Source organism: Monodon monoceros, unplaced genomic scaffold (assembly GCF_005190385.1).
Source record: "Monodon monoceros isolate NGI ecotype Baffin Bay Population unplaced genomic scaffold, NGI_Narwhal_1 Super_Scaffold_13, whole genome shotgun sequence".
In the NCBI taxonomy this organism is placed as follows: domain Eukaryota; kingdom Metazoa; phylum Chordata; class Mammalia; order Artiodactyla; family Monodontidae; genus Monodon; species Monodon monoceros.
Genome location: NW_021703769.1, coordinates 25,501,225 through 25,524,941, shown reverse-complemented (window position 1 = coordinate 25,524,941; position 23,717 = coordinate 25,501,225). Strand labels below are relative to the sequence as shown.

At 54.4% G+C, this 23,717-nt stretch overlaps 1 protein-coding gene across 1 annotated transcript in view; it reads left to right on the top strand.

Annotated features, from left to right (window-relative positions):
* EFCAB8 (EF-hand calcium binding domain 8) overlaps positions 1-22,271 on the top strand; it is a 31,645-nt gene extending 9,374 nt beyond the window's left edge. Inside the window, 14 exon segments of the mRNA XM_029220810.1 lie at positions 2,434-2,569; positions 5,274-5,379; positions 5,600-5,684; positions 6,219-6,343; positions 8,339-8,412; positions 10,420-10,550; positions 14,229-14,296; positions 14,622-14,770; positions 16,132-16,269; positions 17,659-17,772; positions 18,927-19,154; positions 19,921-19,991; positions 20,821-21,025; positions 22,224-22,271. Coding sequence (XP_029076643.1) covers positions 2,434-2,569; positions 5,274-5,379; positions 5,600-5,684; positions 6,219-6,343; positions 8,339-8,412; positions 10,420-10,550; positions 14,229-14,296; positions 14,622-14,770; positions 16,132-16,269; positions 17,659-17,772; positions 18,927-19,154; positions 19,921-19,991; positions 20,821-21,025; positions 22,224-22,271 — 1,678 coding nt within the window.
* Positions 22,272-23,717: the final 1,446 nt, after the last annotated feature.

The window sequence follows — 23,717 nt, the reverse complement described above, 5'->3', positions numbered from 1 at the left end:
CCCTGGGCTCCCTGGACTGAAGGGTGTGTCTGGACCAGGCTGGGGCCAGCCCCGCATCACCCCTTCCTAAGTCCCCATGCCTGTCTGTGGGGCCACTGTGGGCCTGGCACCACGCCTGCAGCTCGGTATTCTTTAGCTCGTTTCAGCCTCACAACCCCATAGGTGGGCTTGAGCAGCCCCTCATTGTGTCCCCATTTTTCAGACAAGGAAACTGAGGCTCAGAGAGGCCAAGTGACAGTGGTGGGGTTGCTCTGTTGGACCCTCCCTATCCGCAGCATAGATGCTGCTCCCACTTCCTGCTCTGGCTGGGGCTGAGCAGGTCTGTGGTTTCATCCACAGGGTACAGATGGCTCACATAGCGGGGACAGGGCTTTCCTTTGAGGCGACAGGAGTGAGAGCCATCGCAGGAGACTGCTCCTCAAGCCCGCACCAGGCCTCGGGAGCAGCCCCTGCATCACTCCTGGCACAAGTGGCTCCTGTCCCTCTGCCTTGATCTGTGCCTGACCCGCGGGCTCTCTCCTCCATGTGGCTCCTTCTCTCTCTGTGCCCTGGCCCTGTTTGCCCCCACCCCTCCAAACTCCCTAAGAACGAGGAACATTCTAGTGGATCCAGCCCGTGGGCCCAGGGCTTCCTGAGCTGGGCTGCTGCAGGCCTCTTGCTCTCCTCCCGGAGTCTGCCTTGGTTGGGGCACCAGATGCCCCGTGCAGGTGGCCGGGGCCCGGGAGCCAGGTCCTGTGGTAACAGGTGTGGTGGCCTCCATTTGTGGCCTGGTTATAACCAGAGGGGCTGTGGGTGAGTTTGTCTCCGGGGACCACACCCAGAGCAGGCCACGGAGAAGGCCACAAACTAGAAGGGTGTCTCTGCCCTCAACCAACCTGAAGTTTAATAGAGAAGATGGTGCGATGAAAACCACGGAAGGGTAACTTTGAAAACAATTTGGTCAAGAGTTAATTGAGGAATAGCCAATAAATATGAGTGATGACACACTTTGCAACTGTAAATTTCTACATGGAAACTTTGCTGGGTGTCGTCATACGTTTGCTGGTCTATTTCCTGGGACGTTTGATTCCCCAGGGTGATCCCAAGGGCCTGAAACAAGAAGCTTGTCCCTGTTTTCTCCTGTTTATTTGCTCAACCTCCTAACCTGGAGGGCATGTCCAGCTTGGTGGAGAAAATAGCCAAATAATATTTCATCACCATCAGGAAGGGGTAACTTTGCAAACTGGCTCACGTGGACTGAGCCTGGGCCAAGCTCACCCAGCACACCGTCTCATTGATCCCGTGGAGGTGCTGTCACTGTGGAGATGAGGAAGCCGAGACCTCAGGAGGGGACAGCTTCCTGGGGCACTCTTCACTTCAGAGCTCTCACCTCTTGGGTCTGTTCCCTACAGTCCCTTGGCCCTGACAGAGGAGGCAGAATTGGATGGGACGGCTAGAGAGGTGACTGAGAAAATTGGTCAGGCTCTGAGCAGAGCCGTGGGCTGAGGGCAAGAGAGAGGGGAGAGCCGTGTCCAGATAACGAGTCCCTGTCTCTCGTGCAGAGTCTGTAACACAGTAGAATTTCCCAGTGACATGGGTTATCCTTAAGTCACGGCTCAGCTCACGTCCATGGCAACGTGTGGAAAGGGCTCTGGCTGGAGTCGGAGTCGAGGTGCCTGGGTTCTAGTCCCAGGTCTGCTGGGAACCAGGACATAACTCCAGGCAGTTAGCCCCTGGCTTCCTGTAAGGTGAGGCAACATCACCTGCCCTGCTGGGGCCCAGAGGTGTGGGCACATCAAGTGGGAGAGAGTGTGCTGTGCTGTGTCTGGCCCTTTAATAGCCAGTGGGCTTAGCCAGCTTGGGGACAGGAAAGAAGCCACTGGAAGGTGGCGTTGAAGTTCGCTGTGAAGGCTGTTCAGTGGCTTCCTGCGAGGCCAGGCATGCCCCAGGAGCTATTAGCTATGCTCAGGGCATGATTTTGGAGATGAAGAGTTGGGTTCACAAGGCCCTGATTTCTCACTGTCCCTTTATCTACTTTTATCTCGTTCTTGGGCCCTATTCCCCCCTCCATCTCTAAGCACTAGAGTAGTTGCTGGAAACACTGTTATTTTGCAGTTTTCCTCACAAGCCCCACTCCACTCGCCTCCTGTGGGCTGTTTTTCCTGTGAAAGGACATCTGGCCCATCCCATCATGAGGAAGCTGACTGGCTATTTCATGGGATAAACTTACTGCTCTGGGAGGCCCGTGTCACCCCAGCATCCCATGTGGGTCTCCTTTCCTTCTGGCCACGGTTGTCAGCGGTGACAGTCCCCTTTGGAGGAGGGGCAGAGCCCACGTCTCACAGAAACTCACCCGAGTTTCTCGTGGTGCCTGTGAGGGAAGCTGTGTCCTTCCTCCTCTGTGCTCTTTGCTCTGGTTTGGTTTGGGCTCCTCTCTCTTATCACCTTCCGCAGGAATCATGGGTGTGAGATTGTGAAAGTGGAGTTCTTAGTCCAGCGGCTCAAGAAGATCGGGCATTTCCTGACTGTCAGCAAGGACGGGATCCTGCAGTTCTGGTCGGAGTCCTTCTCGCTGACCAGCTCCTTTAGGGTGAGTGGGGCCCACGTGGGTGGTTGGAAAGTCTCTGCCTTCATGCCCTGGACCCGAGTGGGCTCCTTCTCTGGACCCGTGGGCTAGACAGCCACACTTGCTCCTGGGAGCAGGTCCTGGCTTCCCCGTGGGACCATGAGCCTCGCATTTCTTTTCTGAAAGCAGGATTCCACCTGGATGTCCATTGCACTTAGATGTCCAACAGATAACCTAAACCCACTTTGTTCAAATTGAATGTCACTGTAGCCCTCCCTGCCCACCAGGCTTCCTCCTCCTGTGCCTCCAGGTCAGTGAATGGCATCGTCATCCACCAGGGTTCTCGTGTTGGAGATCAACCTCCTTTCCTTTCTCTGTCACACCCATTCCACCACCAAGTCCTGCTGGTTCAAATCCTCTGCTTGGACCAGGGAGGAAGTCGCAGTGACTGTGAACATGGGCTCCGGAGCCCAACTGCCAGACGTAGAGCTCTGACTGTACCACCCCCCAGCTCTGTGACCTTGGAAGTTACTATATTGCTCTCTGTGCGTCAGTTTCGTCATCTGTCAAGTGGGGTTAATAATAGTATCCCCTACAGGCAGGGTTGTTGGGAGGATTTAATGACATAATCCATGCCTGGTGCTGGGAGCAGGGCAAGGCACGCAGCAAGCACCCGATAAACATAAGCTGACATCGTCATTGTCATGGTCGTTTGTGCCGTCAGCTCCTGGCCAAGCGTGGTAAATAGTAAGATGCTCGGGGAAACCCCTGTGTGCTGGCTTTGCCGGGCTGGAGTCCTCCAGCAGATGAGGAGGGCCCAGCTCTGCAGAGAAGGCTGAGTGAGCATGCTCTGTGCCTGCAGAGTGTTTCCTAATTGCATCAGGGGTCATCCTTTGGGGCAGGAGGATTCTGTATCATCCCCCTGACCCTGGTTGCCAAGGGAGAGAACCAGGGTGTGTGGAGTTCTAGTGACTCTCTTGGGTGCACTTGGTAGCCTAGGATCAAAGGGGATTCTCACCTGTACTCCTGAGGCTGGCGTTTCTGGCACATTCCACCCTCTTTTTCTCTGTGTGCTTATCAGGGGGGCACATTATAGCCTGAGCTCCTGCTTGTGGCTACTACATGGTCACCTCAGCGCTCCTGAGGGCCAAAGCCTGGGAGGGCCAAAGAGGACAGGGGGAGGCTCCCCAAGAAGGCCCACAGACCTGGGCATCCTTCCCTGATGGGGTTCTTTGGCAAGTAGATGTTGGCAAGAGTGAGCCGCCAGGCACCATCCTCGAACACTCACTGCATGGCCATGGTTGTGCAGCTGGAAGGCCCTGGAGTCTGGGCTTCACTTACCAGCTGTGCAACCTTGGGCAAGTCTCTGAGTCTCCCCAGGGCTCTCAGTTTCTGGTGTGAACGCGGGTCTTGGGGGTGATGAGCATTACCATCACCTCCACTGTGTGTGGGTTAGACCCCAGCCCTGGGCCAGAGAGGGGCCTTGGGGGCCCTGGTGCATTGTTTTCCCTGCCCCAGCCGTTAGCTCAGGCCCTGCTCATGGTGCTCTGAGTGCTGATGGGACAGTTCAGAGCCCGCGTGGTGCTACTCAGGGAGTAAAGTACAAGTTCCGCCGCTGGCCACACCTCACTCATGGCCTGTCCTCTCCAACCCAGACCTGTCGGGCTGGCCCCCTCTTCCCTGGGTGTGGCAGCTCATTTCTGCTGACTTGCCTTGGCTTGTGGTGTCCCCTGCCTGGAGTGCTGGCTCCAATTCTGTCTGTGTAAGGGTCGTGTGAGGCTGGCACCGGGGTGGGTAGCACCCATGCTGGCCCAGCTCCTCCCAACGCCGGCAGCACATGGATGCTTTAGCTGTCACGGTTCCATTCGTTCCTCACAACCTGGCAGGACGGTTTCTCGTTAATAAGCCACTTTGACCAGGCAACACTGGCAGGTGGTAAACAAGATTTGGACAAAACAAACAAAACGAATACCAGTGTTATACGTCAATTACATCTCAATAAAAGTCAGAGAAAAAAGATTCAGGCAGAGAGGGGCAGGTCGTGGAAAAGTCGGTCTTCCTCTCTCAGACCCTGATTCCTCTCTCTGGAGGCAACTGCCGTGACCACTTTGGGGGTGCTTTTCCGTGGACAGCCTGTACATACACCGACCCCCTGCTCTTTAAATACACAAATGGTAGCACATTATAATGCTGCTCTTCACCTTGCTTTTTCACTAATAACAGGTCTTGGCAACTATTCTGCATTGTATGTACACAGCTCCCTCGTTCTTAATGTCTGGGCAGTGATCGGTGGTGTGGGTTTGTAAGGCGTCATTTCCAGGCAGACTCTGGCCGGTTGCTGTTGTAGCTGGGCAGCAGTGCCCGTTCCTGCTTACACTTCTCTGTGAGTACCTGCAAACACATCTGTAGATGCCTCTTGGAATGGACCCTGGGATCACGAACTATGCACATTTAACACTTGACGAGCTTGTCAAACTCCTTAAGGGGTTGTGAGGATGAGTGTTCTTCAAGCTCATTTCACAGATACGGAAACTGACTCAGAGAGGTCAGGGAGTTTATCCAAGACCCCACGGTTGGTAGTTGGTGGTAAGGCTGGGCTCCACACCAGGTCTGTGCCTGGCTCCAGGGCCTTGGGTGGCAGGAGAGGGTTTGCGGGGAGGCTGTGCTCCTGGCGTGCTCTCCCGGGGAGCCTCCCCAGCCCAGGTCTCTTCTGCTCTCCCTCTGGCAGCTTTACCAGATCCATCCGCTCCACAACCAGCAGATGTGGGTCATCGACATGGTGTGTCTGCACAACATGAACCTGGTTGCGATAGCGTTGACCGACCAGAAGATAGGTGAGTCCCCGAGGTTCCCCAGGCCGGTGCCTGGCCACTGGAAGCCATGCATTTGCACTTGGAGAGCCCTGTCACCCAGCCAACTGTGAGCATGAATTAGAGTCCCCTGGGAGTATTGCTGGGTGGTGAGTAGTGAGGCTTCTCCCTGTCACCAGAGACTCCTGAGACCTGGGACATGGGTTTGGGTTCATGTGTGCCTCCCCTTCTGTCTCTTCCCCAGATTTCTTTGATATCAGTAACCGTAAATATGTCCGGGCCTTCACCTTCATCGATCTGGACAGTTGCGTCCTGACCTTGAACTACTGGTGAGTCTCCTGGGAGACCGGGGCAGGGGCTTGGCAGCAGTGGGGCTGGGACCCCCAGAAAGCCTCTCTGGAAGCAGCACTGGAAAGATCCCCACCCTCTGTGCCTGTGTCCTCTTCCCGTCAAGCTGCTTCTCTCTTGGGTCCCCTTTCATGGTCACTCAGACCTCAGAGTTGTTGTCGGCCCCTCTTCCTTTCACCAAGTCAGCCATCAAACCCAGCCTGTCCCGCTGTGTCTCTGGGAACATCATGGTCCATCAGTAGGGTGACTTGACAAAGAGCAGCTGAAGGACCAGGGATTCATTTATTCTGGTTAAAAAAAAGTGCTGATTTCTCTTGGACCTGGTTCACCAACGGTCTGGATCTGGGCGGCTGGGCCCACGTTTGTCAGCTGTTGAGGTCAAGGCTGGAAAGTTGTGTGGGATCTGCCCTCGCTCCCAAAGTGGAGAAGGGCCTTGGAGGCCAGGGAGGGGCGGAGGGTTGCACTGGACACACCCAGCCGGCTCCGTGGCCTCTTCTGTCTCGTTCTTTTCCCAGGTCTGACTATCACAGGGCTGTGTTCTGCTATGGGGACACCAAAGGCAATGTCATCGTCTTCACCTCCAACGATGTGACCCATGGGCTGTTCAACCCCTGAATCCTCCCCAGGACCTCCAGATGGGGTAGCGGAGATGTGGGGAGTGGGGGGAGATGGTCCTGCCCTGGGAACTCCTTCCCCTCCCTGCTTCCCGGTTCGAGTCCCTGGGAAGGCGTTGCACCCACATGCTCAGCTCAGAGCTGCCTGTGGGAGATGGGGTGATGGCGTGACAGCGGGACACGGGACGGGGCTGGGGAGATGGGCAGTCTCTCTGGAGGTGGGAAGTTGTGCACGTGAGGGCCGGGGCGGAGGTGGGGGCGCTTCAGGACCCTCCTCATACCAGGAAGAAAGAACCTGTGGCAGCTATGTGACCCGCTCTGGGCCCTGGGGAGGTGGCGCTAGCTTCCTCCATGGCGTGAGGAGGGTTCTGCTCTCCTTGGCTGGGAGCTGCCTGTGGGTGGGTGTTGGGGTGGGGCGGAGAGGCTGCCCAGGAGACTGTGCTTCCTCGCAGCGCCTGGAGGAAGGCCCGACTCCGCACGAGCAGCGTGAATCAGCACAGGGACACTTGCGGAGCCCTTGGGTGCCGAGCGCTTTGGGCAGTCATCTCCTGCAGTTTCCGCCTGCTGCCAGGAGGGGCTGCTGTCGTCACAGCCTGTTAAGGGAGGAGGAGCAGGGGGTTTAGGGGGAGAAGCGCTTACACTGGCCCCACAGTGGCTAAGCATGGCTGAGATCTGAGGCAGGCAGTCTGCGCCAGAGCCTGCACTTGAACCACTTGCTAGGCTGTATCCCAAACCGACTGAATGCTGGAGGATGCTGTCTGGGGCTGCTCTGCCTAGGGGCACGAGATCCCGAGGCCTTGGGGCCTGGGGCTGTCGGGGACATATCTGAACTGGACCCTGCCCGGGATCGGGCCTTCGACCCGCAGTGTCAGACCTCCAGGCCGCTCCGCATCCACCGGGGCGGGGGGGGGGGGTCCCATCCCCCAGGGACACTGACTCCTCTCCATCCAGGACTCCAGAATGGCCACTTGGGCTTCTAGCCAGAGTTTCTGAGCAGGGGCTCCAGGGGCCCCCAGGCCTCAGTGACACCTCCTGCCCAGCTTGTTGGGGCAGCATCCGCCACTGGCCGGACAGAAGGTGGATCCTCCTGCCCTGGACGCAGCGGGGGGCTGGCACCCTGCTGTGTCCTGTCTCGTCTGCCTCTGCCCCTGGTGCCCGACCTGCCCTGACCCAACCCACCGTGGTTGCTCTGTGCCACCCTGGGAATTGGCACGGGAGGTGGTGGTCTTTGAGCCGAGTGGTGGGCAGGAAATTGGAGGGGATGCAGCTGAGGCTAGAGTGTTGGATGGGAGTCCTTCCGTGCCACATGCTGACTGAAGGCTGGGGACAAACAGGAAGGGGGGCCCAGCAGCATGCTGACTTGGGAGGGGCTGGACAGACCAGCTCTGTATGACCTAGATCCAGTTGCTTAACCTCTCTGTGCCTCAGTTCCCTTATTCAGATGGGGTAAGCACAGTCAGTTCATGGATTTGTTAGAAGGTGGAAGGAGAGAAAAGTGGGAGGGCAAGGCTGTGCTTACCGCTCTTGCTCCAGCCAGACACGCTTGCTTTACGACGCATGCGTGCAACTTCTCCTTCTTGGCACTTGTATTTGCCAGACAAGGGGGGGGGCATGTATTCAGTAGTTTGAAGCATGATGGCAAACTCCCAAATGATTATTTTCAGAATGAATAAGAGCCCAGGATCTCAGTTCATTCTCCACTCCAGCAGAGTCAGAGCTCCCTAATGGAGACTCAACCAGTTGGGGAGAGTGAGGAACCCCGAAATCTGGTTCCAGCTCTGCTAGGAGCTGGCAGGGGGACTCTGGGCAGCAGTGTTTATTGGCCCCAGTCTGTTTTCTGGGTGCCGAGTTCACCCCACTGAACTTACCAGGACACAGGGAGGCTTGAGTGAACGTTTGGATGGGAAAGCCTTTTGGGGTGCATGGGAGTTGCAAACCAACTCAAGGGGTCTTCTGAGGTCTTGCTTATTCTACAAACAAGGAGAGCTGGTGACATGGGCCTTGATTTTCTCCCCTATCAGATCACTGGACCAATGTTTCCACACAGAAGCTCTTAAATGAGAAGTCCCCTATGTATAGAAGTTACCAGCTGAGGGTAAGTGGGATCTTTCCTTGGCTGTAACCATGGTAATTAGCTGTACACAGGTAAAAAAACAAAAATGCAGCAGGTGGATCTGCCCTTCCGTCTCTGGCCTTGGGGCTTGATCTCTGGGGATGGGGTGGAGGCAGCTGCTGGATCCCGTCCACTCTTTGTGCAGAAGCCAAACCATCCCAGGTGTGACTGGTCTCTCTCACCGCCTTCATTGCTCAGGCACCAGTCTTCCTGGGTGGCTGCAGCGGCTTCTCGCCGTTTCCCCACATCCTTTCTCTATGCAGTGCTTTCTCCATTCAGCAGCCTCAGGAATCCTGAGCTAGAAATACAGTCATGTCACTCCTCTGCTCAAAATCCCCCAGTAGCTCTCTTGTCTTGCACAAAATCTCAAGTGCTCCCCACGACCATCAGGACACGAGCGGACCTGGCCCCTGGCTTGTTCCCAGTCTTGCTTTCTACCTTTCTCCTCCTTTCTCTGACACAGAGACGCCAGCAACCTGGCAGTTCTCTGAACACGAAGCCCTTTCCCACCTCAGGGCCTTGACACACGCCGTTCCTTCAGGCTGCTGTGCTCTCCCCCACATACTGTATGCCCCCCTCTACTTCCCTTGGGTCCCCAACCAGCCAGCCTGGAACAGCCCTGCTCCATCAGCCTCTGCCTTCACCCCTTCACCTGCAGTGCTTATAGGACTCTGACACCCATTACAGCGTGTGTTTTTTTCCCACATCTCCACGCGATTCTCTGACACGAGCTGGGTGTCCTACAATTCAACTCAATTCTGACACTGTCTACCCCAAGATAGCGTCAGATCCCGCAGTTTAAGGGTCCCACAAGACTGCCCTCCCCTTCAGATGCCAATCCCAAGTTCAGGTTGTTACCTGTGCTTCTGACCCACTGGCATTAATCAGAGGTTTTCACGACCCCCTCCTTGGGTTCGATTAATTTGCTGGAACAGTTCAGAACTCAGAGAAATGTTTTACTTTACTAGATCACTGGTTTATTAGAAAAGAATATAACTTAGGAACAGCCAGATGGAAGAGATGAGGATGGCAAGGTATGTGGAAGAGGCACGGAGCTTCCATGCCCTGTCCGGGTCTCCACTCTCCCTGCACCTCCACATGTTGTCCAGCCCAGAAGCTCTCAGAACCCCACCCTTTTGGGTTGTTATGGAGGCTTCATTACACAGGCATGATTGATTATGTCATTGGCCATTGGTGATCAAATCATCCTCCAGCCTTCACCACGACAGACACTTGGTGAAACAGCTCATGCAAAACCCAGCTCACCTCGCCTCCATTCTTGTCTCGGAGAGGAAAATCTCCAGATTGGGGGGCCAAGCACTGGGCCAGAACACGGAGCCTGTCCAGCCAGGCCATGCCCTTGACCTGTGGGTCCCAGCCTTTTTTTTTTTTCGCTACACCACGCGGCTTGCGGGATCTTAGTTCCCTGACCAGGGATCGAACCCGGGCCCTGGCAGTGGGAGCGCGGAGTCTTAACCACTGGACCGCCAGGGAAGTCCCAGTCTCGGGGAAGTCCCAATCTCACCCAACTTGTACCAGATAACATCCTCGCTTACTGCAAACCACTTCCCAACAAACACGGACAGCGGTGGGGCCGGGAAGCGCAGGCTCACCCATGGTGGGCGCCCTGTGGATGATAGCGACTGTGGACTAGGCGGACTTGGATCCATCCTCCCTCCCACCTTGGCATGGGGCCACAGACAGTGGTATTAGGATGGGCCAGACCTTGCCTGTCCTCTAACTTATAAGCGAGAGTTCACCTGACAGCAGATTTCAGTGCTTTTAACCTGTTCCACTGATAAATGGTGGCCACACACCCCTGATCACATGACCTGGGCTAGGACTGTGGGGCTGGAGCACTTTGTCAGAGCTGTGATAACTAGAGGGGCATAGACTTGGGGATCTCTTGGCCCCTCCAGCCCATCTGGTGGCTGGGCCTGGATGACCGTCCTTGGGTTGGGTCTCCCACCACCACTGCTCTCTTCCCAGGCTCTCCACCCCAACTGGTGTCAACAGGTCAAGTTTATCCCCCAGCTGAACCTGGTGGCTTCCTGTTCAGCCATCGACAAGTCCTCTCTGGTGCTGACCATATTGCCGCCCAAAGTCCCAGAGAGCCTCAAGTAAGGAGCACCTGTCTCCAGGCAGAGGTGGTGGGGCTGGGAGGGGGTGGGTGGTGACAGTGACTCCGGGACTCTGGCTTCACTTCAGCCACAGGTGGCCATCCCTCCTGAGAGGGGACCTGCCTCCGGGACAGTGGCATCTCCTGTGGGCAGTAATACTGTGTCCTGTGGATCATGCTGGGTCCAAGGAAGCACTGTGTGTCCTATGGGCCAACAGTGAGGTGTGGTGGTTAGAATATGGGCTCTGGAGTCTGTTTTTTTTTTAAATTGAGGTTGTCAGTTTTGAAAATTGACATATAACATTATATTAAGTTTATATTAAGACGTATAACATAACGATTTGATGTTTGTATATATTGTGAAATGATCACAAAGTCTAGTTAACATCTATCACCACACACAGTTGTGCATTTTTTTTCCCTGTGATAAGAACTTTTATGGAATCTGGTTTTAATCATTCTGGCATTGCCACCAGCAGCAAAAATATGAGGCCTCTGTTATCCACCAATTTATACACAAAACTCAGCACAGAAGCTAGCACATAGTGTAAGGATACAGTCAGAAAAATGTTTTCTGAATGAAGGAATGAATGTGAGTTGCTTCACCTCTGTGAGCCTCAGTTTTCTTGTCTGTAAAAGGGGGTGATAATAGCCCTTCACTTACCTCAGGGCTTACATGAGTGAGTGTTGTACGTAGCATGTGTTCACTAGTTGGCCACATTAATTCTTTGGAGATGGTTCTAATCTATTTCCTTCATTCTAGATTCCTCTACCCCAGGAGGCATCTTTTCATCTTCTGTCTTTTTTATTTTTTAAAATCAGCTGTTGGAAATCCCCTGGTGGTCCAGTGGTTAGGACTCTGCACTTTCACTGCTGGGCTCGAGGGTTCAATCCCTAGTCAGGGAACTAAGACCACGCATGATGAGTGGTGCGGCCAAAAAAAAAAAAAAAAAACTCAACTGTTAGTCACACAGGTATACGTACATATGTAAAAAATTCAAGCACTATAAATAAAGCCGGAATCCTGTGGGCTTTTCTCCCCATTCCCTTATCCAATCCCCAAGTCCTGGAACTAACTGCAGGTTGGAGGAGGGGAGTGTATGCCTGTGGCGGTGGGGAATCTTCTGTCTTGGTTTTTGTGCTTTGAGTGGGGCGGTGTGGTGGGATTTTGCTTGGAGCTGGTTTGCCGAGGTCCATCTCTCTGCCTTGGTGGGAGTATTACCTCATGTCTGTGATATGTCTTTCATTCAGCTTCTTGTTTTATTGGGTCTCAAGGGCAGGAGGCTATGACAGGCTCCTTGGTCTGCCTGCCACCTTCCCACTCCAGCCACACGGGGCCCCCTTGTGGCTCACACATGTTCCTGCCCCCAAGCCTTTGCATTGCTCCTCTCTGCCTGTTTTTTTGTTTTTTTGTTTTTTAAACATTTTTATTATGAAAGATTTTTAAACGCACAAAAGTAGAGAAATAGTATAATGCTTTAATATCACTAGTACTAGTCCAAGTTAATCTTTACCCAAGTGTCTCAAAAATATCTTTTTATGATTATTTGAAATCAGATATAGACAAGGCTCTAGGATGGTTCTGAGCTGAGGAATGGTGTGCTCTGGTGTGTGGGAGCATCCTTCTGGCTGCTCTACTGCAAGTGGAATGTACGTATGTGGGCAGGAGGGGAGATGGGGACGCCAGTGAGGATGCCATTGTAATAATTCAGACTACACGTGATGGTGGTCTGGAGTCTGCCTGGCGTGGAGACGGAGGGATTTGAGGTCTATTTTAGGGGTGGGTTGCAGAATATAGTTATACACATGAGCACACACCCCCTTCCTTCTTGTCTGTATGAAGTACACACACTGGCCAGCAGGTGGCACCATTGACTGCTGGCCGGTCTCTTGTTCTGGTGATGTCCTCTTGGGGCGTAGCCTCTGCAGGTGGGGCCTGGCACCGCCAACCCAAATTCTGCCTCTGGAGTGGCCTTGTAGACTTCTTCCCTGCGTCCCCTCTGACCCTCCAGTCCCTTCTCTGCACAGCAGCCATCTGTGCCATCTGGTCTCCTCCAGCCAGCCGTCCTGTCAAAGCCACCTGCTTATTTCCCTGCAGGACTTGCCATGATGTGTACATGTCCGTCTCCCTGTCCCTCTGTTCCTTTACTTGCGCAGGCTGTTTTCCTCTAGAAGAAAAGCTCCAGTGAAGGCAGGGGCATCCTGTCTGCGCCTCTGGTCATCCTGGAAGGGCATAGGAGCCAGGAAATCTTTGTTGAATAAATGGGTGAATCAGCCTGAAATGATTTCTAGTAATGTTTTGTGACTGTTCTTCCAGAACATTTCTCTGCACACATAAGCATGGAGAGAGACTTATCTGGTTTGACAATACAGGTATTTGATATGCTCTTCTTGAAGTTTTTTAAGGTTCTTTTTTCTTTTGGCCGCACCGTGCGTCATGCAGGATCTTAGTTCCCTGACTAGGGTTTTTTGGTGAAGTTTTGACTTTTAGAGGAATCCTTCTGGCTGTGGAGTGGGGAGCACAGGGGAGTGGGAGCAAGGCGGGAGGTTAAGAGGCCCTCCTGGGAGGCTGATGCAGAAACGAGGGGGCCCTGGGCTGTAGTGGGACGTGAACAAAGAGGATTTGGGGCCCAGATGAATAATGAGAGCGCAGGAGAGGGAGCCTCTAGGGTGATAACCAAGCTTAGTTCCCTGGGGAGTAGCAGAGGTGCAGTTCAGGGGCAAGTTCAGTGGAGAGCATGCTGCGTTAGAGGCCTTGGAGTTGAGTTTTGAAGGGAGAGTTTGAGTGGAAAGAGCTGGCGGGGCAGGATGTGTGGATGTGAGGGAATAGCACACGCAAGGCACAGAGCTCCCAGGGCTCTGGGGCCTGTGAGGGCTGTTGGGCCTGACCTTTCCCCTGATCTTCCCAGAAGCCCTGCCTGGATCCCCTGGCCCTCCTGAGCACCCCAACAGCCTCCTGGCTCCCCAACTCCCATCCCCCGGGCCTCCAGCCCTGCCACACCGTTTCCTGTCCTGGAGCTCTGGTTCCTGAGCCTACTGCCTCTCCCTGCCACGCCCACCCTGGGTCTGAACACTGACCCCCCCACCTTGCCAGCCATGGGACCTTGGGCAAGCTCCTTAATTTCCTTCTGTGTCCTCATCATGGCACAGGGCTCATGACAGTCTTCAGGGTTGTGTGAGGGGTCCAGGTGACTCACAAGACAGCACCCAGCACAGGGACCGGCACGTAGCAGGGACACTTTGTTCTCTACCCCTAGCCTTTGGGGGAGCCCCTTGCACCTTTTGGTCTGTGTCATGGGTGGGAGGACACCCGTCCCGGTATAGTGAAGGTGCAGATCGAGTTAAGTTTGCCCTTGGAGCGAGGCGAGCATGGTGCAGCTGTAGGAGTTGCTCCTGCTTGGGGCTGCTTTCACCTTCATGTGCAGGCGAGAGGTGGGCGTCTCCTCCAGGTACTGCTGGTTTCGGGCTGAGCGGGGGCTGCCGCTCTGCTGGCGGTGCTGGCCCTGCCTTGGGGGCAGGGTGAGCCCAGGGCAGGGTTCTGGGGGCTGCTCTCTCCTTGGGTGGAGACGTGGTGACTTCTCCCTGGCCTCCCGGCGGCCCTGCCTCTAGCTCCTCCACACCCCAGCCTCAGAGGCCCTCCGAGGCCTCCGGTCACAGCCTTCCCCCTGTGCTGCTGTAGGTTTTCAGTGCTGAATTTAAGAAAAGGGATTCTTTGCTTTGATTACTGCCCAGAAAAGAATGTCCTGGGTAAGTAACGTTTGTATCATGTGAGGCTGCTGGTCTGGCAGAACTAGGGTGAGGGCTGCTGGGGAGGTGGGGCCCATCAGAGCGGAGGCGGAGGCCCTGCAGCGTCTGCCGCCAGCCACTCTGGTCCCCGCCCCTGGGCACCTGGGGTGGAGTGGTGACAGGGGCTTGCTTGGCATGGTGGCAGAGGGGGCGGGACGAGAGGGGCAGAGGGATGGATCATAGCAACGCCCCCCATCTGCTGAGCCTGGCTGGAGTCCGAGGCCTGGCCCCAGGACAAGGTCCCCGCGCAGGCCCCCAGTGGCTGATACCCGGTTTTCAACTTCAGTGACTGGTGGCCATGACCCCCTCATCCACCTGTGGAACCCCTTCTTCTCGAAAAAGCCTGTGTGGCTGATGAAGGGGCATCAGACCTCGGTGACACACGTTCTCGTGAGCAGCAAGCACGGCAGCATCCTGAGCATCTCCAAGGACAAGGTGTCCGCGGGGAGCTCGGCCCTGGCGCCCGCCGCTGGCTCCTGTTCCCCAGCGGAGATGCTGGCCCGGGGACAGCGATCGAGCTCAGCCAGCCAGGGAGCTGGCTGGCAGTTGGCAGGAGCCTGAGGCCCAGGGCAATGGTGTGAGCTCCCTGTCCATGGTCCCACCCTGGCCTGAGGCCTAGAGTCAGGTACCTCAGGTGGCACCATGAAGGGGCCGTGGGTCTCTGACCACCCCCATAGGGTACTGAGCCCAGCTCTGAGCAGCCCACCAGAGTTGGGTAGGGCCCTTCCCTTTATGGGGTCTCAGTCTCCTCATCCAGAGAATGGGTGTTGAGTGGTTTAGAGAAGAGCTGCTGGTAAAAGAGCAGAGGAATGTCTGGCGCATAGTAGGTGTACAACAGATGTGAGCCTTTCCCTCTCCACAGACCCGAACTTGCTCCTCTCAGCTCTCCCAGTGACCACTGCTTGGCTGCCCTGGCTGCAGGGCCTGACCAGACCTTTTTCAAATGCCCGGGGTTCCCCTGATCAGGCCCGCTACTCTGCTCCTCTGAGCTATGGGTTTAGGGTCTCTCCCCACCTGCTGGGGGATGCAGGCCAATGGTTCCAGGTGCCCTCCTTCAGGGGACAAGTTTGTGTCTTCTGGGACTCAGTAGATCAGGAGCTGGCAGGGCCCTGGTTCACCAGGCCATGCTGCCCACACATCCCCACACTTGGTACTGTCTGGAATTCTCCTGGCAGTGCTGGGAACTGGGCATCGTCACCTCTGATGAAGGCTCCGAGGCTGGAGGGGTCGGGGACAGGAGTAGACTTGCCCAAACCTTCACGGGCAGCAATGGGCAGAGCCACGGTGTGGACGGCAGTCCGTGGACTCCAAGCCCATGCCGTGTCCAGCTTGCTGCCGATGCCCCGTGTGAGGAGTGTCCTGGAGGGACTTCCACGGGGCCCCTCTGGGGACACTTCCTCAACCTGGGAGGAACTCGAGGGGGACAGGTGAGCCTTTTGGGCAACGATGTTGGCAGCTCTTTCTGTGCCCTGCCTGGCTTTACTCGAGGGAGGCTGGGGTGGGAGCCAGTGAGGCTCTGCAGGGGCAATGCTGCCTTGTGAGGTCTTCATCCTCAGCCGATGAGCACTGGGGGAGGCTGGGCGGGGGGCGTGCCTCGGTTTCCTCATTTGAGCATAAGCACAGCGTCTGTCACAGGGCTGTGATCCATGGCAGTCACTTAGCGTGGTGGGTGTGTCTTGGAAGTGCTTGCACTGGGTGCCCTGGCCCCGCTCCCAGGAGAACCCCAAGGCCTCAGGTACCAGCTGCATCCCCGAGAACCCACTCTTGGCCTCTTTGCCTATTTCTCACCCCTGCAGAATATTCGCATGTGGGACATGCAGGACTACGAATGCCTCCAGTCCTTCTGCGGGAAGCATTTTGCCCTGGGACACTGCCCCATCACCAGCGCATACTTCCACAAGGATGACGACAGCCTCATCTGTAGCACCTACTCAGCGCTGCATGAGAGGGAGGTGGGACTGTGTCTGCACCCAGAGGGGAGGGGCTGCAGCCGCGTTCTGCAGTCCCATGGGACACCGAGGGGTGGTCACATCCCGTCCGTCCTGAGACTGCTTCGTGCCATGAGGACAAAGCTGCTAGACTCTGTGGCCTGGTCCTCAAAGCTCTCGTCTCCTGGGATTTCCTGGGGGACTGTTTCTAGGCCCTCAGTGGTCACCCTCTACGCTGCTGTCCTCCTGACCCGTGCATCCTCCAGACTCTCCTCAAAGCCTACCCTGAGGCCTGGGCTGGCTTAGAAGACCCCCGCCCGCCCCCACCGCTCCAAGCTCCCTTGCCTCCCCTTGATCACGGCCCTTATAACTCTGTCCTGTCGTGGTTACATGCCTGTCCCTCCTGCCAAATCGTGAAGCCCAGGAGGGCAGGGCCCACCCCCGAGCAGCCCCTCTGAAGGAGAGAGCTTGGAGGGACCTGGCATGAACACCGTCTATGAGCCATGACTTAGCTGGTGCCCATGTGAGGTCTGTCCTGACCCTGGAGGACAGGACAGCCTGGGAGAAGCACAAGGGGCTGACCATCCAGGGTGACAGGGGGACCTGTGACAAGATGGGAGCTGAGGGGACTGCAAGGACAATCAGCAGCCAGTAGAGGGGGAGTTTCTATCTAGAAAGGGAGGTGAGGGTGTCATTTGTGGTTGGGAGGAAGGGGAAGCCCCACTGAGACCTCCTTCCCTCTGTTGGCCAGGTGACACACACGCTGTCCTTGTGCCCTTGGCTGGCTCTCCCAGGTGGCAGGTTTTTCTTGAGAAGGGAGTTGGTGGGTTCCTTCGTCTCTGCTGAGTGTCAGACTGGCTGCCAGCGTTTGTTGAATTAAATAGACCTTTGAAGTTCATTTCAAATCATCACACATTATCAGCCCTCTGCTCTTTGTCAGGAGCAGAGAATATATTAATTAGGCACTGTTCCATCCCTCAAGGAACTTACGGGGTAGTAGGAGAACACATAATTTTAGTAGAAAATGCTGTGCGTTATGATGGAGATGTGTGCTAGGTGCGTCATCGAGCACAGAGAAAGGATCCTTAGCCTAGCCTGAGGCAGAGGTAGTCAGGGAAGGCTTCCTGGACGAGGGGACACCAGATTGAGGCTTTATGCTTTTCAGAAGTTATAAAAGGGACCTTGGACTTGGATTTTGATCTTGTGGGAACACGAGGCTTTGGGAGCCCTGATCTCAGGAAGTGGGGGCCGTGGAGTAGGGGTGAGCTATCAGCTGGCCTGTGTGTAGTTGAGGATATCTTGATGTCTCCGTTTACTGGAAGTTTCTCCCTGGGGCAGATCACTGAGGGCAGGCCCCTTCTGACTGCCCAACTGTCTGCCCCTCCTCACCTGTAGATTGGCATCCTAAAAGGGTGCCTGGAGACGCAGGGGCCTGGGAGAGCAGAGGAGAAGACCACGACTTACAGCACGCCCCTGTGCTCCATCCTCTACAGCAAGGTTTTCAAGCAGGTAAGTGGTCAGCAGCTCGTCTCTGAGGCCAGCAGGGGGTGGGGTGGGACAGGACGCTCATAGCTTGGGTGGTGGTGCAGGACAGTGGGAGGTGGGCGAGCAGCAACCCTGCAGAGGGGTCACCCCGGGTAAGATAGGAGCTCCACCACGTGGTCAGCGGGTCACCAAACTCCTGTGAGCCTGTGCGCCCCTGGCTACCGCCCCAGATCAGTTCTGGACAGGCAGCCTTCTTTATACAGTGTGAGATGGAACACAAGGTGTGAGCTGCTCTTCGAGGCTCCCTGGGTGGGTGTGGGTGCTGCTTCTGGGGGTCATTTCCAGGGAAGCCCTGGTTCAGCATTGTCCATCGTGGGAGGGGAGGGAGGCCCAGGCTGTGGACAGCCCCCTGGTCCTGAGTAGAGATCTCTGCATTGGGCAGGGCAACTGGGAACGTGGATTCTGAAGTGTGGGGACAGAAAGGGCTCCTGGGCCCTCTGACCACTGCCACTGGGACCCCTTTCCTGGCCCCACTGAGTCTGCTGCAGCATGGCCTTGGCTGCGCGAGGCCAGAGCTCACCTCTTTGGGTTTCCCTCTCATTCGGACCCCTGGCACCACCACCCCTCATACCTTAGGGCTCTTCAGTGCCTTCCAGCAGTTTCAAAAAAATCCCCCTTCCCCAGCTTTTCTAGATGTTCTCATCAGGAAGGTTGGTCTGAAGTAGGCTCACCTGTTACTGTTTCATTGTAATAGTTTTTGCCTTTGGTGGAATGATGTACCTTTACTCAACATTTCCCTACTCAGGGGACAGTTAGTGTATTTCCTGTTGTTTTTTTTTATCCCCCGTGATTAATGACTTTGCAGTAAATTTTTTTTCTGAATTAGAGATTATTTTCTCTGGATAGATTCTGATAAATGCCATTTCTGAGTTAAAGGGGATTTCACCAGACTGGTTCCTTCTGAAAAAACTGTGCCTGTTTGCACCGCCGTGGGCCTCAGGGCCGAGGAAAGCCTGTTTTCAAGAGTGGCTTATCCTGCAGCAGGAGGGCCCAGAGTGCCTGTCTTCTCGGTACACAGAGTGGCAGCGGAGCTACCCGCAGTCACGCCAGCTGGAGGCTGCCCTTGGGAGCGGGGGCCCTCTCCTCTCCAGGAGCCCTGGCTGTGTGCTCCCGCACAGGTGGTGAGCGGCTGCCTGAGCAGCATGGTGAGCATGTGGGAGGTCGTGACAGGCAAAAGGATGACGGAGTTCTCTGTGACTGGCGACCAGCACGTGGAGCTGACCGCCACGTCCCTGGATGAGTCAGAGGCGTGCCTGCTCACGGGTCTGCGTGATGGCACCATGAAGATGTGGAACTACAGTGTTGGTGAATGCCTGCTGACCTTCCCCAACCCGGACCAGATGGAGGTCAGTCTGGTCCATCAGCTGGGGCCTGGGGGCCCCTCACAGCTCCTGTGACCCTGGGACATGCTATTGTCCATGCCTCTCTGAAAGGTTGTGCACACAGACTGCCTGGCCTCGTGCCTGCCTGACCCTTTGTGTCCTTGTGCAAAAAATGAAGACAGGTAACAGGGCCTGTCCTTCATAGGTGTTCTACAAATGTTAGCTACTCTTGCTCTTTTGGTGTGTTAGCACTTCTTACCCTACCTCTTAGAGCTTTGGATGGCATTGCTAGCAGTGGGGTCACATGATTCAGAGCCACCCGTACCCCTGTTTGGGAAATGACTGCCAGGGTTATAGGGATGGTCTGTGGGTGTGGCAAAGTGCAAAGCCAGCAGTCCCACTTTGGGACTTGAGCCCATTAGTAACCCCTGTGACACAGTCCTTTAACCAACTCAGAAGGAGCACTTGGCCGAGAAGCCGGGGATTTAGAGGACTGGTCCAGATCCTATCACTCAGTCGTTTGACCTTAGCCAAGTCACTTGTCTGTTTCCCTGCTATCCCCCTGTAAGAGGGACATGGATACCTACCCAATCTGCCCCCTCCAAGTCCATCAAATGGATAATGGGATGTGAGAGCACTCTGAAAAAAATATGGTGGTATCACCTCTAGGGAATTCTCATCATTATGGGGAGTTTTGATTTCTTGCTTGGTATAATTAGGAAGACATTTGGGGCCTGGAGCCATTTCCTCTGAGGTACCTTAGAGTTCTGTCTGCTTTCAACCTCAACAGATTAGTGGGATCGTCCATATGAACAAAGTGTTCTACATGACCGGATGGAGTAAGAGAATCCCTTATTTCACGTGAGTAGCCAGGGTGCACGTGGGAGGTGAGGGCAGCTAACTGTTCTCTCCTGACTTCAGATGGGTTCCCCCATTCCTAGCTTTGCTGGTGGCTGGAACACCAAGCAGGAAATTAGTGCTGGGTGATGTCTGTTGCTTCACCCTCTCATCTGTCCATTTATTCATCACTCCAGGCAGCCGATATGTTCTAGGCTTTGTACTGGGTGCTGGGGACGGGTATAAACAAGCATACGGAGTCTTCATCCTCCTGGAGCTCCCAGGGGGAGGCAGACACTAATCAAATAACTTCATTTGTGATAGTCTGTTGAGTGCTATGGAAAAAAAAAAAAAAGTACAGGTTTCTGTGGGGAGGGGACAGAAATCTGATCTAGTCTCAGGGACCGTCAGAAAAGGGTCAGCTGAGGATGTCAGGGGTGGAGTGGGGTCTGAAGAGTGAGCAGGAGGGGTCTCAGTGAAGCAGTGAGGGGCTAGGGACAGGAGGGACGTTCCAGGCAGAGGGAAGAGCATGTGCAGGGTCCCTTCCTCTTCAGAGGGCTTTTCTAGGGCCATGGTTTCCCCTTCTTTCAACCTGAATCCTTACTGAGGTGTCTGAATGGGACAAATCTGTAAGATTAGTGTATATAAAGCCCCTAGGACCGGACCTTTATAGCAGGCACATAATAGGTGCTTAGTAAATGCAGTCAGCAGGGCAGAGCTTCATCCCTGATCTACACCTCCTCTGGAGTGTCCTCCTCTGGGTCAGCGCTCCAAATCCTAGAGGCCATGATGGTCTCCCAGGAGACCAGTAAGGCTGAGCTCTCAGCCCTTCTGCCTCTGGCCATGTGTGCAGGTTCCACAAGACCAAGCCGGTGCTCTTGTGCTAACGCTGGCAGACCTTCCACACGGAGGATGTCCTGAGCATGGCCATGTACCAGAACCAGTTCCTTGGGACCTCCTCCTACAATGGGAACATCCTCTTCTGGAACATCAGCATGTTCGGGCCCATCCTCCATTTCAACGCCTCTCAGAGCCCCTTGCCCTCACTGCCCAAGAGGGTAAGGTCAACAGAAACAAGCTGTCCTATTCTCTCTCAGCTGTAGGCCAGAACCACATAGGGCTTGGGGGTGGGTAGGGGACACCCTGGGAAGTGGAGGGAATGGTGGTGGCTTGTTCTGGAGGAGGTTGGGAGCTAGGGACGTAAGTGGTAGTTTTTATAATTATCCTCATTTGACAGATGAGGAAACTGAGGCACAGAGAGGTTAAGCATCTCGCCTAAGGTCACACAGCCAAGAAGTAATCGATCCAAATCCAGGCAGTCTGACTCCAGAGCCTGGTGGTGCTAGTTGTGTTCTTCCGAGATTACTGTCTCCTTGAAGGTGGCTCACTTCTGACCCATCACTGCTACAGCTTACTGCTCTGGTCTCACTGGGCTCTTGGTAGGACTTAGGAAGCCATACAGTCTCTGAATGACCATATCTTTGCAGATTAAAGCTGGAAGGGGCCTTCAGGGTCACCCTGTCCAGTAGTTTTCCAAACATGTTGTGGAGAGATGCTTGGAGGCTATTACAGCGGCTTCTCCAGAGCACTTCAGCTTTTTATCTATTTTACACTTTGGAGTTTCCCTTCAGATTAAAAACTACCTCAAAAATACTTGGAGGGCTTCCCTGGTGGCGCAGTGGTTGAGAGTCCACCTGCCGATGCAGGGGACCCGGGTTCGTGCCCCGGTCTGGGAAGATCCCACATGCCGCGGGGCAGCTGGGCCCGTGAGCCATGGCCGCTGAGCCTGCGCGTCCGGAGCCTGTGCTCCACAACGGGAGAGGCCACAACGGTGAGAGGCCCGCGTACCGCAAAAAAACAAATAAACAAAAAAAACATTCTTGTTAATAACGAGGCCGGTTCTCATAAAAACTATGGAAATAATGCCAAGTTGGATATGAATGGCTCCCAGGTCCACTGGTTGCTGGGAGGGGGCAGGGAGTGGCAGGAGGATGAGGTGACCCCTTGAAGCCACCCTGACCATGGAGACCATTAGAGGCAGGCCCTGGGACTGGGTGCTGGAGGGTTCCCAGGGGCTGGTGAGGAGCCTGCCTGATGGCCAGAGGGGTGGGTTCTGCTGCAGGACAAGGGCCTGTCCGGTGTGCTCCCCCAGGAGATAGTGTATTTCTGATTTATCCACCCTCCTAATGTCCAGCTGAACCCTTGCCAGTCTCTCCACCTGCCTCCCCCTGCCTGTATGGAGTCCCTCCCTTGCAGGTTCCATCCCTGTGCCCTTTGCGGCTTGAGCAGCCTGCCCCCTTCTAGCACAGCATCACCCCGTCCCCGAGTACTGGACCTCCTATCACCCGCCTGGGGCCAGAGGTTAACAGTGATCATTTACCTTGGTAATCATTTACCCATCATTTACACAGCACCTACTGTGTGCCATGCTCTGTGCTGAGAGCTCCATGGGTGGAACAGTGGTAGATACTCACAGTAGATACTGGCTTTAGCACTTCCGTAAGCTCTTATGTAAATACTAGAACAGGTGAGACTCAGCTATGACAAAGATTATGCACATAAAGAATGAGTGACTGATTGAGGGAACAGGAACAAAAAAATATTTACATCTGCATTTCTAATCGTATACAGTGATGACATGGAACACGCTATCAGAATTTATAGAATTTTCTTACAATGTTTCTAAAGTTTCCCAGAGTTTTTCCTTTACAGGATTTCAGATATTTTATAATTTTTTTTCAAGTTTTAAAATTGTGGTAAAATACATGTAACATAAAGCTTATCATCTTAACCTTTTTAAAGCGCACAGTTCAGTGGTATTAAATACGCTCATAATACTGTGTAACCCTCACCACCATCCATCTTCATAGTTCCTTCCATTTTGTAAAACTGAAATTCTGTACCCATTAAACACTAACTCCCCATTCTCCCCTCCCCCAGCCACTGGCAACCTGTCTACTTTCTGTCTCTATGAAGTTGACTAAGTATCTTATAGAAGTGGAATCATACTGTATTTGTCTTTTTGTGACTGGCTTATTTTATTTAGCATAATGTCCTCAAGGTTCATCCAAGTCATGGCATATTGTGGAATTTCCTTCCTTTTTAAGACTGAATAATATTCCATTATATGTATAGGCCACATTTTGTTTATCCATTCATCTGCTGATGAACACTGGGGTTGCTTCCAGCTGTTGTGCATAATGCTACTATGAACATGGGTGTACAAGTATCTCTTTGAGACCCTGCTTTCAGTTCTTTTGGGTAAATATCCAGAAGCAGGATTGCTGGGTCATATGGTGGTTCTATTTTTAATTTTTTGTGAACCGCCTTCCTGTTTTCCACAGTGGCTGTACACCCCTTCCCACTAATAGTGCACAACGCTTCCAGTTCCTCTGCCTCCTCATCCACACTTACTGTTTCTGGGTTTTTTGTTTTTTTTTTGCCGATAGCCATCCTAATGGGTGTGAAGTGGTATCTTATTGTAGTTTTGATTTGCATTTCCGTAATGATCAGTGATGCTGAAACACTCTTGTGATGGTCAAGTATGGGATTTCTCATCTCCCACATCATCTGATACAACAGCCATAATTCTGTCCCCATTGTACAGATGGAGAGACTGAGAGGGCTGGGTCTTGCCCAAGGTCACACTCAGGTCAGGGGCAGAGCTTGACTTGAAGCCAGGAAGCTGGGTCAGGTACGGGCATCAGACTGCCTGGGGTTGAATCCTAGTGCTGCCATTTGCTGGCTGTG